The sequence below is a fragment of the Dermacentor silvarum genome, chromosome 9 (genome assembly GCF_013339745.2).
Source record: "Dermacentor silvarum isolate Dsil-2018 chromosome 9, BIME_Dsil_1.4, whole genome shotgun sequence".
In the NCBI taxonomy this organism is placed as follows: Eukaryota; Metazoa; Arthropoda; class Arachnida; order Ixodida; family Ixodidae; genus Dermacentor; species Dermacentor silvarum.
The window spans coordinates 130,586,916-130,600,344 of NC_051162.1; the positions used below are offsets into that span (position 1 = coordinate 130,586,916).

At 43.4% G+C, this 13,429-nt stretch overlaps 1 protein-coding gene and 1 long non-coding RNA gene across 3 annotated transcripts in view; both read right to left on the bottom strand.

The window, feature by feature from the left end:
* LOC119464300 (cyclin-T-like) overlaps positions 1-13,429 on the bottom strand; it is a 31,088-nt gene that overhangs the window by 12,749 nt on the left and 4,910 nt on the right. Inside the window, exons 3-8 of one of the 2 annotated variants that reach the window (XM_037725208.2) lie at positions 11,681-11,809; positions 11,122-11,182; positions 10,968-11,030; positions 5,526-5,571; positions 1,060-1,150; positions 893-965 (exon numbers count right to left, since the gene is read on the bottom strand). In XM_037725208.2, coding sequence (XP_037581136.1) covers positions 893-965; positions 1,060-1,150; positions 5,526-5,571; positions 10,968-11,030; positions 11,122-11,182; positions 11,681-11,809 — 463 coding nt within the window. Of the gene's footprint in view, positions 1-892; positions 966-1,059; positions 1,151-5,525; positions 5,572-10,967; positions 11,031-11,121; positions 11,185-11,680; positions 11,810-13,429 lie in introns of those variants that run through there. The other variant, XM_049656315.1, reaches the window with a different exon arrangement.
* On the bottom strand, positions 1,683-2,429 carry LOC125940292 (uncharacterized). The gene is made up of 2 exons (XR_007463512.1): positions 2,335-2,429; positions 1,683-2,172 (listed from the first exon to the last, which is right to left on the bottom strand). It is a non-coding gene; the product is annotated as an uncharacterized LOC125940292 (long non-coding RNA).

Below are 13,429 nucleotides of genomic sequence, written 5' to 3' on the forward strand. Positions count from 1 at the left end.
CCAAAATCACTCGGCAAACAAGTTGAGGAGAAAAAGGCTAGGGAGGAAGGTACCGTATTTACACGATTGTAAGTCGACTCGAATGTAGGTCGACCCCCCAAAATTGCATGTCTCAAAAAAAAAATTGAGGGGGGGGGGGGGGGAGAAAAACCACACGAGTGCATTTCACACAAGGGAAATTTATTGATGGGGTTGCTAAGACTACTCATCGTCACTAGAGTTGACCTCACTGGTACTGCTGCCGTCAGTCAAGAGCAAAGTTGGAGGCGCGATTATTTTGCAAGTGCATTCTACCCGCAAGTGTGTACAGTAATTTTTGTTGGTTGCATTACATGACATTGTCGCGGGTTCCACTGCACATACTGTGCACACTAATGAGGTGAGCTTTCATTCTCTGGTGCCAGCTGAAACATAGGCAGGCACGATCAACTGTAATACTCACTTCACATTCTAGGTTTTTAATCACATAACCATATGTGCAGTGTGACGTTAGAGCTCGCCTCAGATCCGAGGACAGCTTCATCTTTTAACAGCCCGCTTGTGCTGTTAGATTGCGCTAACCAGATTGCAGTTGCTCTTAACTCCACGGTTATGTATCAGCAACAAGCAACCGAAGCTAGAATGTAGGCTTCCTGAATTTGTCGCACACTGTGGCAAGCATGTCAGTTTTTCACGGCAGATATAAATTTATTTAGCTTTTTCTCGCGTATCAGGTCATACCCAGAAAACACAGGCATAATTTATGGAGAAGGCAAAGTGCAGCCCTAACACGAGAACACACTATGCGTAGGAAGCACAGTGGGTATGCCAGGTTATAGTAAACACCTTAAAACCAACCAGGCTGCTGTGGGAGGAGCCACCAGCACCGACCGACTGGGGCAAGGAGACTGACCTTCAAGCAGCTCCGCGGTGCAGCTCTGCTCGACGTACCAGAACCAGTCCTTGTTCTCGCTGGACTTGGGTATCTGCAAAGGGCCACACATGCTCCGCAAAAATGTCCAGAACCGAGAATGGAGGTCCCTTGGCAATCACTGGGAAGCGTGCAGCAAAGCCACTCACTTCCCAGTTGGACCACTTGCACGCCAGGTGGATGCACAGGCAGGCCACCACTCGAGGCTTGTACTGCAGGCACATCATCGTCAGGTGCAGGCTGAGGAGGAGGAAAGACACACGTCAGCTCTTGCCACAGAGTTGGGCAAGAAATGTGTCGTGCATGCATCTTACGCTCTTAGTTATTGTCTAGACTGACACCTTTGAATGTTTAACTTAAGCAAATTCATAGTGAATGCTGCTTCACTAAGAGCTCCAGGTATACACAACTCTCCCGACTAAATTGCTCATTTGTTTGTGCTCAGACTCATTTATACAATACTCAGTACAGTCTGTACAATCCAGCTCAGTATTATCCACTGTTGAAGATAACACTCAAGTTAGCTATTTCGGGATCGATTACAGCTGTTTTGACAGATATGCCTCGTCAACTCTCTTGGCACAATGCAACATTCTGAGCAGTTTAGCTCACAGGACCCAAATGCAAAGCATTTCTTTTTGTCCACTACTGTAGGTCTACCTATTGTGTCTCATGGAGTACTTTTTTTTTCCTACCAAGTTCATGATACGCTCAGGTTATGCTGGTTTGAATACTGATCGCACGTTCCATTTATGAGTGTATCACACTGTACACAGATAGGTGAGCATACAGGAGGCTCCGTACTGCATCACTTAGTTAATGATGATAGTTAATGTAAAATCTGAATACATAATCATGCTACAACACACCACATAGTCAAGCAGTTAAGAGTTATCATAAAGGTAACACAGAAGTTACGATAAAGGGAACAGAGAAATGAACACCAGAAAAGAGGAACCTCATACAAACAAACTAAGTAATCATGAGTACACAGGTCAAATGAGCACAAGGGCAGCACTTCGACTTCAATATATTGAAACATTACAGCTTAAGACGGTCTTGTTTAAGCGGTGATAACGACGAAGGTACAGTTGTCACAGTAAGTTTGTACCGGTAGTAAACGAAAGTTATTGTTAAAAGCAAACCTGGTTTGGTTGCAATTTGCAACAACATTGTACTACACGATCTCTGCAGTTTAATATTGTTTGGGTACCATTACCTGCCAGTTTCAATGAGAATGAAAAAAATGTTGTATTTCAGCGCTTAGTAAGGACGAGGACAAAGAAGGAGACGAACGGACACACATGCGCATGTGTGTCCGTTCGTCTCCTTCTTTGTCCTCGTCCTTACTAAGCGCTGAAATACAGCCTTCATGATGAACCAACAAGCCCATCTTGCCACTCTGAAAAAAATGTGTCACCCACGCCGAAGAAAAAAAAAAGTAATCTTAGGGCAACAAAAATTTTAATGAAGTGTCTTTCGCTCTCATAGTGAAACCCCATGCACACCATGTTTTCCCCTATGACCCATGGCACTGTCAATCTGTTCCCCCAAAATCAACACATTCTGTCAACGTTGCAGACGATAGGCAATTTATTTTAGATTGAACATGCAAGTGACGTAACCAAACACAGCATTAAGCTGCACATACTATCTGTGTAAAATCTGAGTACAAATGAACCAGCAGTTTAACCAGTAAAAAACGACGTACACATGGAGCTCTTATTCATGCAACATTCAGATAGAAGTAGCAAATTCGTTAAAATGTCCCAACCTATTTCATCAAGAAAATGCACATTTGTAGAAGCAAGAAAAGGCTGCAACATGGTAAAATGTAAAACAATAGCATGCAAAATATCACCAAAAAAACAAATGGGATACAGAGGCAGTTGAAAGAGACAGAAAAAACAAAAATGTCAAAGCTAGTTTTTACAACACATTTTTGGGGAGAAAAGCAAAGTTTGTGTTGGTGTGTGTGTGTGTGCAATATTGCACACTGTTAATAAATGATAACTTTAACAGGAAGGTTTTCAGATTCAAGTACACACAAATCTAAGAAATGCTGAAACGAGGCAACTGCTGAAGCAATTTCAATAAAATTTGCTGTATTTGAAAGGAAAAGTAATATTCTAAGAGACTGTTGGAAGCCGACCTTTTCTTTAACGTTATGTAAAAATTGGTATTGCCAGAAAACATTTAGGAGTGACGTTACCTGTGTGTCGTTACACAACAATAACACCAGATATCACAAGTACATATTAGCAACTGTAGCACAAGCACACAAAATTGATATATTTCTAGAGTACAAAGTCCCATGTGTAAACGGCAGGCATCAGAACCAGGCACACTCTTATCAGTGATCTGGCCAAACAAGTCTGTTATCCAGCTACTAGTTATCAACAGCAGTGGCATACCTGCCAACCTGAGAACATTAAAATTCGTAAACACACTGGCCTACATGACAAAAGGAAAGGAGCAGCACGCATTTTTTTTTTCCCCCTGAGCACACGCTTTTTTTTATGGGATATACTATATTCCCTGTTATTTCCAATTACATGTAACACATAAGTAGCAGTATGCTAGGCACAGCAGAGACTTAGAAGCGATACAGTGCGTTTTTAGGTCTTGAAAGAACTTTACCTTAAGTGACATTTTCAGCAACACTGCTTTCGCCAATTTAGCCTGCTTGTGTAAGTTGTCTGAACAAACTTGTAGCCCTCCGTTTAGTGACTTGCATTGCCAAAAAAAAACGCCAGCGCCGGTACCATCACAATTTCTTGTATGCATTTGTTTTCTTCAATCCTGCCTGCCCCATCTTTCACTAGCAAGCCAAATGTTTTTGTAAAGCTTGACACAACATTTGTAAAATCGTAGAATGAGCCCAAATTCGGCAGAGCTGGCAGCTACGATGGTGCTGCTCTCTTGTTGTTGTTTTTTTAATGTGATGCTGTCGGTAATCAATTAAATCATTAACCTACTCCTTTGCAAATCATTTCAGCAATGCACTAAGACGTTTATTTCAGCTTACTTGCGATCTACGGCATTTGAGACGATAGGATTAAACTCGGCAACTAAAAAAATGTGCTGAAAAATATTTAAATTTGCTGCACTGTTAGATTTTCCATTCACAAAACAAAACAGGTGAAGGCTTACACATTAGTAAACAGAACGAGGTTTTTAAATTGTGCTATTGGTACTTGCACACACAAAGTTCTGAAGTAGATATCTCCCTTCTCATTTGAAGCAGCAATTTTATGTGTTTTCTGGGTGTATCTACTAGTGGAAACACAGTGACATAACTGACCGGGAGGGGGGGGAGGATATGTTGAAGTGCTTAGTCAGCGACTGCCTCTGAAGAAAGCATGTTAAAACAATGCAACAGCGGCAGGTAAGTTCAGCTCAGCTACACCTAATTTGAGGGGGATCACGAGATAGCAATAATGAGTGTATCTGATGCACACGTTGAACTGTCTTTGGCAACTTACTGCAAACACAATAGGCTGCAGCTTCAAGGTTATCCCATCCGAAAACCGCAATAGTAAGCAAGCTCGACAGCAGCAGTTACTCCCGCCTCAATCCTGGATACTCGCGGATAACTCTCTGGATTAACACAGGGAAACCTACTGAGGTGAAGTGCATACGTTACTGATACGGCTAAAGCAATTTTTATTTTTAGTGTCCTTTGAATACAACATTGACATGAAAATAAGGCAATGAAATACGCCACTCAATGTCATTCCAAATTTATTCCCGCTTAACTCTTCCATGTCGTCCTGGCTAATGCCAAACCGTCACAAGTAGCAAGCTATGCCAATTCAATATTTGGTCTGAGCAATAGAAAGCACTGCCAAACTCTGCCGCACTGCTTGGTGTAGTAACACATGTATAGAGGCTCAACCCATGTAGCTTCCCCTTCACCGGGCCAGTAAGTTGTCCACAAGTGCAGCACCTCTCTGCCGACACAGGTATACTTTTCATCAAAGGCTGGTGCACAAGTGAACGCCACATATTATTCCACAATCAAAAACAATTTCCTGCAAAAATGACGAGAGGGAACTCTAGAGCTGCGATTGTTCGGCTACCACAAGAATGATGGGCCGCACACGAAGTTGGGTTTCTTGTGGCTTCAGATATTCTTTTAGCGTTATTTACTACTCTTTATCTTTATGAATATCCAAGCAATCAATTACTTAAACAATGCAAGGCAATCATTGAGAACTGCTGTACTTACAATGTGCCATTTTACTGGAAATGATCTAATTGCAAATTAACAAAGTCGTCTGACGCCAGAAGGACAAAGTTAAGGCAAACCCACGCACACTGCCATCCATTCCCATACTCGCTGGGTTGCCACGCTTGTCATTGCTGCAGACACTAGCACCAGAGCTCGCTCCAGAAATTTCTGCAGGAATCTCCACACTGAAAAATAACTGTTTCTCACCGGCTTAAAGATGGTAAGCTCAACTATGAGACCATTTTGCGACGTGAACTTTTATACAGCGCATGGCAAGACACCACTTGTTTGGGCCTCGGGCATCCATCAGCTAAAGGTAATGCACCTTCTGCACCATGTGTCAATGCAAAAAGATACATGCACAAACAGACCATGGTATACCTGTTTGTAGCCATGAAATAGGAGGTCTGGGCCAAGTCTTTGCTAGCTGCAGACCGCCGCAGCAGGAAAAAAAAAATTAAGAAGCAATGAGACTGTGCACACCCGACATGTACCGCCTTAACTACAGCCGGAGCTATTAAGCTCCATAAAGCAAAAGTGGGTAGTGCAACAGATCCATAGTTTACAACCAGTCAGGGAGCAGCTAGGCAGTGCAACAATATCCAGGATCTGCAGCAGCTTTTGCGGAAAAAATTCAAGGGCTATCAAGGCAATGACAAAGCACTTTTAAGGATTAAAGATAAGCTTGAAAAGATAACACCATTTTAAACAAGCAAACTTTTTTTTTTTTTCACGTACATGCTCACCAAGCTTCATTAGCAATAAGCTATCATCAGCCACAACAAACAAGACAGCTTGCTACCACAAAGAAACTAATCGGATTGAATTGGACTGAGTCCTGGCTTGCACAGACCTCATTGTCAGATCACCAAAACCCACTAAGGTTAGCCCATATGAAACTTACCAAGAGTTTCAAGGCTTTGAATGTGGCAGTTTGAGAATTAACACTTTCGTGACTGCGCCTATTCTCATCGACAGTATGTTGTCAATGGTACAAGTTGAATTTTCGCGCTTCTCTGAGCGCTCCGGACAGCTAGCGCCATCGAGCGGGTTAAAAGAGAGACTATTTTATCGGTTTCGGTTTTGTGTTTCTCTTTTCCACTGCGCGGGGATTTTTAAAGCGCCTGCATAGTCGGGGTGACGAGCGCTCGTCGTTTGGCATCTACTACGCGCGCGTCCGCTCCACGGAAACGGCGAGTTTCGACGGTTTTCGATGCATCTGGGCTCGAATTTGCAGATGATCGTAGCAGCACAGACTCGGAAGACAACTTTGATTCGTCTGACTTCATTACGGACGAAGAAAGTGTGGCAAACCGCCCCGGAACATCGATGGGTATCCGCCATTGAGTTTTGCTTTCTTCTCGGACCGTGTTATCGCTGCCGCGCATCGACGTAAGGATTTCCGGCGTGTTCTAAAGGTCACAGTTCTTATCTGCAAGATGTAAATGTCGTTCGGACGGGATCATTTACCGGCGGTCGCGCAGAGAGTCGAGTTTTGTCCACGGAGACGGCCGGGAGTGCACCTTGGAATCGCGCTCCGAAGTGCTGTGTGTACCCGTGTGCCTCAAGAACTTTTGTAGATACAGAGCTTATATTTGCAGGCTGATTTCATATATCCCTTTTTTTGAAAATGTATATTTCGATTTTTTAAAATTTTTTTTTTGTGCAAAGCAGCATTGATGTTTTTATCGATCTTTCTCGTTCTTGATGCAATTTTTTTCGTAGTATTTTTAATAAATATGTTGTTTGAAATTAATACCGTTGGAAAGATAATTTCTTCTTCTACAATTTGATACCATACACTTCAACATGAATCATTTCCTGTGGCAGGAAAAAAAATAATAGCCAGACTACCCGAAAACTACCGATTTTCCCACGGTCACGAAAGTGTTAAAGGCTTTCAAAGGTTACAAGGACCACTATGAACCTTGAATGGTCGTCCACAATTGAAAGCTAGCCACAAGCTTCCAGCAATTCACTTTGTGCATAGGCAACAATGTTTTCTTTTGCCTTTAGCTATAGCGAGCATTAGGTAATTTCCAGTCATGACCAGGTAAAAGCAAGCTAGGCTTTATGCTTTTTTTACATAAAAAGAATGGAGATTCAATCGCTCATTCCCTCGAAACAATTTATTCACTTAGCAGTGCGCTGCACTTAAGAGCTGCACGCTGACAGCAGAGTTCAAAGGCATAGGTTTTCTTTCCCTCACATTTTTCGCAAAATTCTAACCCACACAACATGGTGTACAGGTCAGAATTTGGCCCATACATGACATTCATTCTGAATGACATTGCTCATCACAGCAAACTTTATCAGGGCAATCATTTCCTTCCCAACACAGAATAGCGTGTTAATATTCCTTTAGGCGACTAATAATTTGAACAGAGATGGTTTGAAGACACAAGTTATGTCAGCAAGACCACAGTGTCTACTAGTAACTGCAAAGGCCCGAAGAAATAAGCTCAACCAAACATGATGTAATAAAGACAATGTCAGGAGAAATTTGAACACCAAGACGTTGACAATGAAGTGGATGGTTGACAGGGCACAAAGGACAAAAAAGGAAACTTTTCAAAAAAAAAGTTGATTCCATACTTATAACAGATCATACCTGCCTTTGAGAAATTGTAATTGTACAACTCACCCCCAGTTGCCACTGTGGTGCACCAACAAGCAAAGGACTTGTATAGGTGGTGAGCACCGACCACATCTCCATTAGCAATAGTATACAACACATACAAAGCACTGGCAAGGTTTTGGCTAAGAGCACAATGATAACAACAATGACTATCAAGTAATGCAATCTCTGCCCCTCGCCAGCTCAAACTGCGGACATGTGAGATACCCTTCGAAATAAACTATTAGATGTCACGAGTCAAAGCACAAATTTACCAAGAAGGTAAACGAGGCACAATGTCCAAGCTAAGTCAATGAAACGAGTAAGCTGCAGAGAAATCTGCGACAGGCAGCAGTATCGAACCAGCCAATCATGCTTCGAGATGGTCAAGGCTTAGGAAAATTAGAAACAACCTGTATAACAGGGCACACAAACGGTAACAGTGGAAGGAAATAATGTGATCCAGAATGTAACACACGAGATCATCGTGCATACTTTCTTTGCAAGGTTGCGTAATTATCTGACACATGAGGTGCGAGCTCTGCACCCCCTGTTATGACAATACACTCAATCACACTGCAACATAGCTTCGATATTAGTTACTTTTATTTAATGCACAGGAACTGCTAAGCTACTCACACTCGTTTGTTTAGAACAAAAAGACTAGAAATGCAATCCCACACCAAAGGTTTCCCGATTCAACTTGTGCAAATCAAGTAAGCAACAAGAAGCATGCAGCTAGTTATTTAAAAATTTTGGATGCAACAGGGTACAGGGCAAATGAGCAAAGAAATAAAAAACACTACAGAGATTGATCATTCAGCAAAAATCCAATGTCAGCTTCAAAATTTTAACAATCCTTGATATACCTGCAACCCCAATGAGCGAAACTCACATTGCACTTAGCCTCACAATGAACTATTCGCGACTCCAGCAATTCATGCGACACCTAGCGGCGAGCGCCGGAAACCTCATACGCAGGTCGGAGCGTCGGAGCAGACGCTCCGTCCGTAGCCTTCGCACTGCGATCGGGTGCGCGTCACCATCAACGAAACTCCGCACGGCCGTGGAATTATGCTGCGCTTTGCAGTTTTGCGGCGTCGAAGAGCCACATGGATTGCGAATCTTATCATAAGCTGCGACAACGGCAATTGTTATGTTCGCAACGTCTTGCTCGAGAGAGTTTTTTTTTTTTTTCAGCCGAGTTTCGGTTTGTTGTTCGTGTGAAGAGAACGCGATACTGTTGTTTGTACTATGTTTGCAGTAAAGCGCTATAGCGAACTTCAGGAAGTTTGCGTTGAGGTTGTTACTGCCATCGTGATAATGTTCAGCGTATTGCTGCAACATGCAGTTTCATGTGATAGCCGGCGTGGTAATGCAGTTTATGATGCAAATGTCGCCGCGTTACTCAAGCTTTCCTTCATTAAAGCTGTTATATCGGATACATGCGGCGCACAACGTGGAACTACCGAGTATGGTACATCAGCGAAAATCGTTACATCGGAGATTCAGATACTCCCAGGTAACGTCGGTAAATCGTTCTATGTAAACACATGTACGTGCCAGCGTGTAAAATAACTATGGGATGGCATAGCGGTACGCCTTCCTTGCAACCTGGACACGCTACCCGTGTAACTAGTGCAAATTAGTAGGCGCTCATTTGAAAATGCGTAATTATCAAAGCAATTGTATCTCTTATCAGTGTCTGAAGGAAAGTGGCAGTTCAGAGGCGAACACAGTTTTGGCCACTTAAAGTGCAGGCTACATAAATTATAGAACATGAAAAATTAATTAGATTCATAATGCAGTAGCTTAGTTAACATTAATTTACACAGATACATTTGTTTTATTTCATTAGTACACAGCAGCCATAAGCGACATGTTCGTAGACAGCAGGGAGTAATCAATCATGGTCAGACCACGCAGCGCAAGCCATACATGTACATGGTGTGCAAATGTGTTTTTATTGGAGTAAGCAGATCTTTCACTTTCTTATTTATCGTTTTGTTCTCTACAAGAGAAAAAATGGTTCGCCACAGATTCGTAGTGCATGCTGGCGATAAAGTGCAAAGCTTGATTTTAGGTTCACTTGCTCTCTGGACTGAAAAGAGCGTGCAGAGTTTGCGCCTTCGCCGAACGAAAATGTGGCAACAACAATGAGAAAGTGCGCGCCGGCTGCGCATTTATCCGTATTTACAGCGGCAACAGCTGATCGAGCAAGTCGGTGCACTGCTGCGGGCCATGTTAAACGTACCAAACTGAGCAGGTTGTAATATTTCGGCAATCCTGGCGAGGCCAGCGTGACGTATTCAACTTCGCCGGCCGCTGTCTCGCACGCTCGAAACACCGGACTATCTATCCACGCCTTAACAGTGACTCAAAGCAGCAGAAACGTGCTTGTACTTTTCCGGCCATCCAACAGTGCATGAGCACTTCGGTTCCACGACCAATGGGTTCAAGAATCAGAATCTCGTGCGGGTCCGCTGTCACGCCAGATGTTTGCACACACCGTGCGACCACTTCAGCCTCATTACCCACTGTGCCTCTCTCAGATCGGCTAAAATGATTTGGCCGGCGTAAGCTACTCGCTTTCCTTCCACAAAACAGCGCAAACCAGCATCACACTGCACGAAAATCATCAAACTACAGTGTACTGTACATTCAACACAGCGGTTGTGGCGACGCGGGGACCTCCGTATAGCCGCCATGTTGCACAGTGTAGCCAGACGCGGCCAGTTTTCGCAGCGCCCCCTGCAGTTCATTTGAGTTGCGAATACGAAGCTTTAGCACTGCGGATGTATACTTATGACAGACATGTAGACATGAGCCGCAGTGCTGTTGGCCTAGTCAAACAGAGCATCACACGATGCACTGTTTTCCCAAAGCACACAAAAGCTTTACTGCAATGATCAACTGTATTCCACTTGCTCGCTATTTTAGAGACATAATTAATGATAATGAAAATATCTTTCCACGGGCTTTTTTTAATGGTCATACAAAACGGTTATGTTTCCAGCATGTTGTATGGCTGATCGCGGCATCACAATATATGAGGCAATACAAGCCCTGCTTCTCTCGACATGTCTCATGGTACCTGTGCTTGCATTGCCAACTATGAAATGTATCTTTTTGTAACCATGACAGCAGCTAAACAAAACATTGAACACAGCTTAGAAGTTCAATAGACTGAATAAATTGGTACTCACCCCTGACTAGTTGACAAAAGTTCACAACATGGGTGTGCGGATGTTCAATCCCAATATCAAATCCTGAAACGATCATCAATGACAGGTCAAGCTCGTTAGTCACCACAGCTGCTGCTTAGCCATAATAGCACAGGCGCAGCTTCCGCAACCTCACCTAATGTTTGCAGCATCATGTTCTCATTCAGGACAAGCTCCAATGCCTGTTCTTGATAAGCCTGCAATAAACGACGAGTGCGAAAAAAATTTAAATGCAAGGTACTTCATCAGCTAGGGCCCAAAAATTCTGAAATCATAACTGGGCCTCCAAAAGTGGCCCTGAAGCACTTTTTTAACATAGCAAGAAAACCGATCTGTCGTAGAGGCTCCGGTGAACCTGTGAGCCAAATATTACTGCAATGGATGCAGCATGGAATTTACAATGTCATGTCAAAAACGGCAAAAAAATGGCTTGCTCTCACTTCTGCAATGCCGTCATGCAGCATCATCGAAAGTAGCTGGACCCACCAATGGTATTGGCTGAATTCATGATAAGTAGGGTGGATGACAATTTGCCCTTTCATGTGCATTGTCTTCAATATTTTGTGCTCTTATGTCATAAAAGGCCCGACTGCAGCCCACACTGAGAGGAACATGGTAGACAGCAGCGCAGCAAAGCTTGTTGCCTCATGGCTTCGTAAGCAGTGCCCATTTATGGGTTGTCAAGTCCGACTCACCTCGCTGGCGGGGTTGAGCGGGGGAGCGTCCCTGTGCAAGCACATGTGGGCCACCTTGATGACGTGCTCCAGTTTGCGTGGCTGTTCTTCTACTTTGGCAGCCAGGAACAGTGCACAGGCTGCAATGGACTGCACGCAAGAAGCACGAAATGCTTCAGGTAGTGTACATAGAAAAGTTTCTCTGGCTGAAATTTTCATCCCCTAAACCACGCAGCAGCGAGTGTCAGGTGCACCAGCATGCTACTAATATTTAACATTTTCAATTGCACTGTTTGCAAGTTTATTTCCCACCGGTAAGAATCATTTATATGATGCAACTTCCCAAGTTTGCGACATCACTCCAAGTCACATTGGCCAATAAAATCGCAATACCAGCCAGCTGGCTGCTCAACTACCAAACCAAACTGTTAGCAGCTACGCTTTCATAAGCCTTGAATGAACATATTAAATAAGCTTATGTAGAAGGGGTAATCAACGGTACACCTCACAAGACAGTAGCCCACACCCAAGCTGGTGCTGGACACTGACTGGCGCTGCATTATGCGTATAGTGCAAACAGGGCATGCAAGACAGGGAAGATGAAGCCACGCCAGTACTAACCACTAAGACACAATGCTACAAAAGTAGCACTGTGTCTACTGTCTTCTTTGTTGTCTTCTTGCATGCCTTGTTTGCGCTATATTGCACACGCAAAAGAAAAAAGCCTGTCAAAACAAGAAACATAATAGATCGACAATTTCTGGAGACGCACGAGCAAGGTCAACGCAAACACAAGTATGCTGTCTTATTCTCGTCTGTCAAGACCCACGACACTGGCATAGCAGGAACTACAGCATCAGCAGTCAAGAAAAAGGCTGCAGGCTCAAATATCGGGTGGCAGGGATCACACTATAATGGTGGTGCAATGCGGAAATGTACATGTGCTCATCAAAATAAACTGAAAGCCCTCCACGACACCATTACTAAGAGAAAAAGTGCAATTTTGTGACAAATTACTATTGTCGAGCCTGTCATTCATGTATAAAACATATTTATTACACCCAAGCATTTATTTCTACAGCGGTGTCCCTCTTAGCGAGCACTTGGTATTTCAAGCTGTTAATGCCACCGATTAGCGCATAATAAGCTAATAGTGCGAGAGCTGGAAGCATAAATGTGCGCGCAATAATAACTGATGTAATAACAATCTGTTCTAAAACTGAATTAATGAAACCGGAAGGCTGCTGCACCAGAGGGCTTCTGATTAATTTCAACCCCATGGGGTTCTGCACTGCAAACCAAGATCTATTCGTGCAAGCATTTTTGCATTCTGCCCTCATGATCACTGCCAACAGTAATTGAACTGCAACGAACACTTCGCTGAACAGGTAAAGTGCAAGTAACATGAAGGACGCCACATATGTGCGTTCAAACACAATAGCATAGCACACTGACGGTTCATAATGTATTTGGATTCAGAGCTGGGCATGTTGGTATGTGTTCAATTTGAGAATTGCAACATGCTCTCTCGGGAAATGCGGTTGCTCATGCTCAGGTGGCGTTCTTTTCTATTTCCTGTGAAAGCTGCGCAAACATCGGGGTTTTGTAATGCTTGCAACCTCTTGACGATGTTTAGGCATTACATGCGTTGTGCACCTTGAGCAACCACTTTCGTATTGTGCATGCACACAAGGCCACAAGAACTAAACATTGCATGTGAGTGTACGGCACATATCCGATTCTTGCACCTGTATAGAGGAAGGCAGTGCG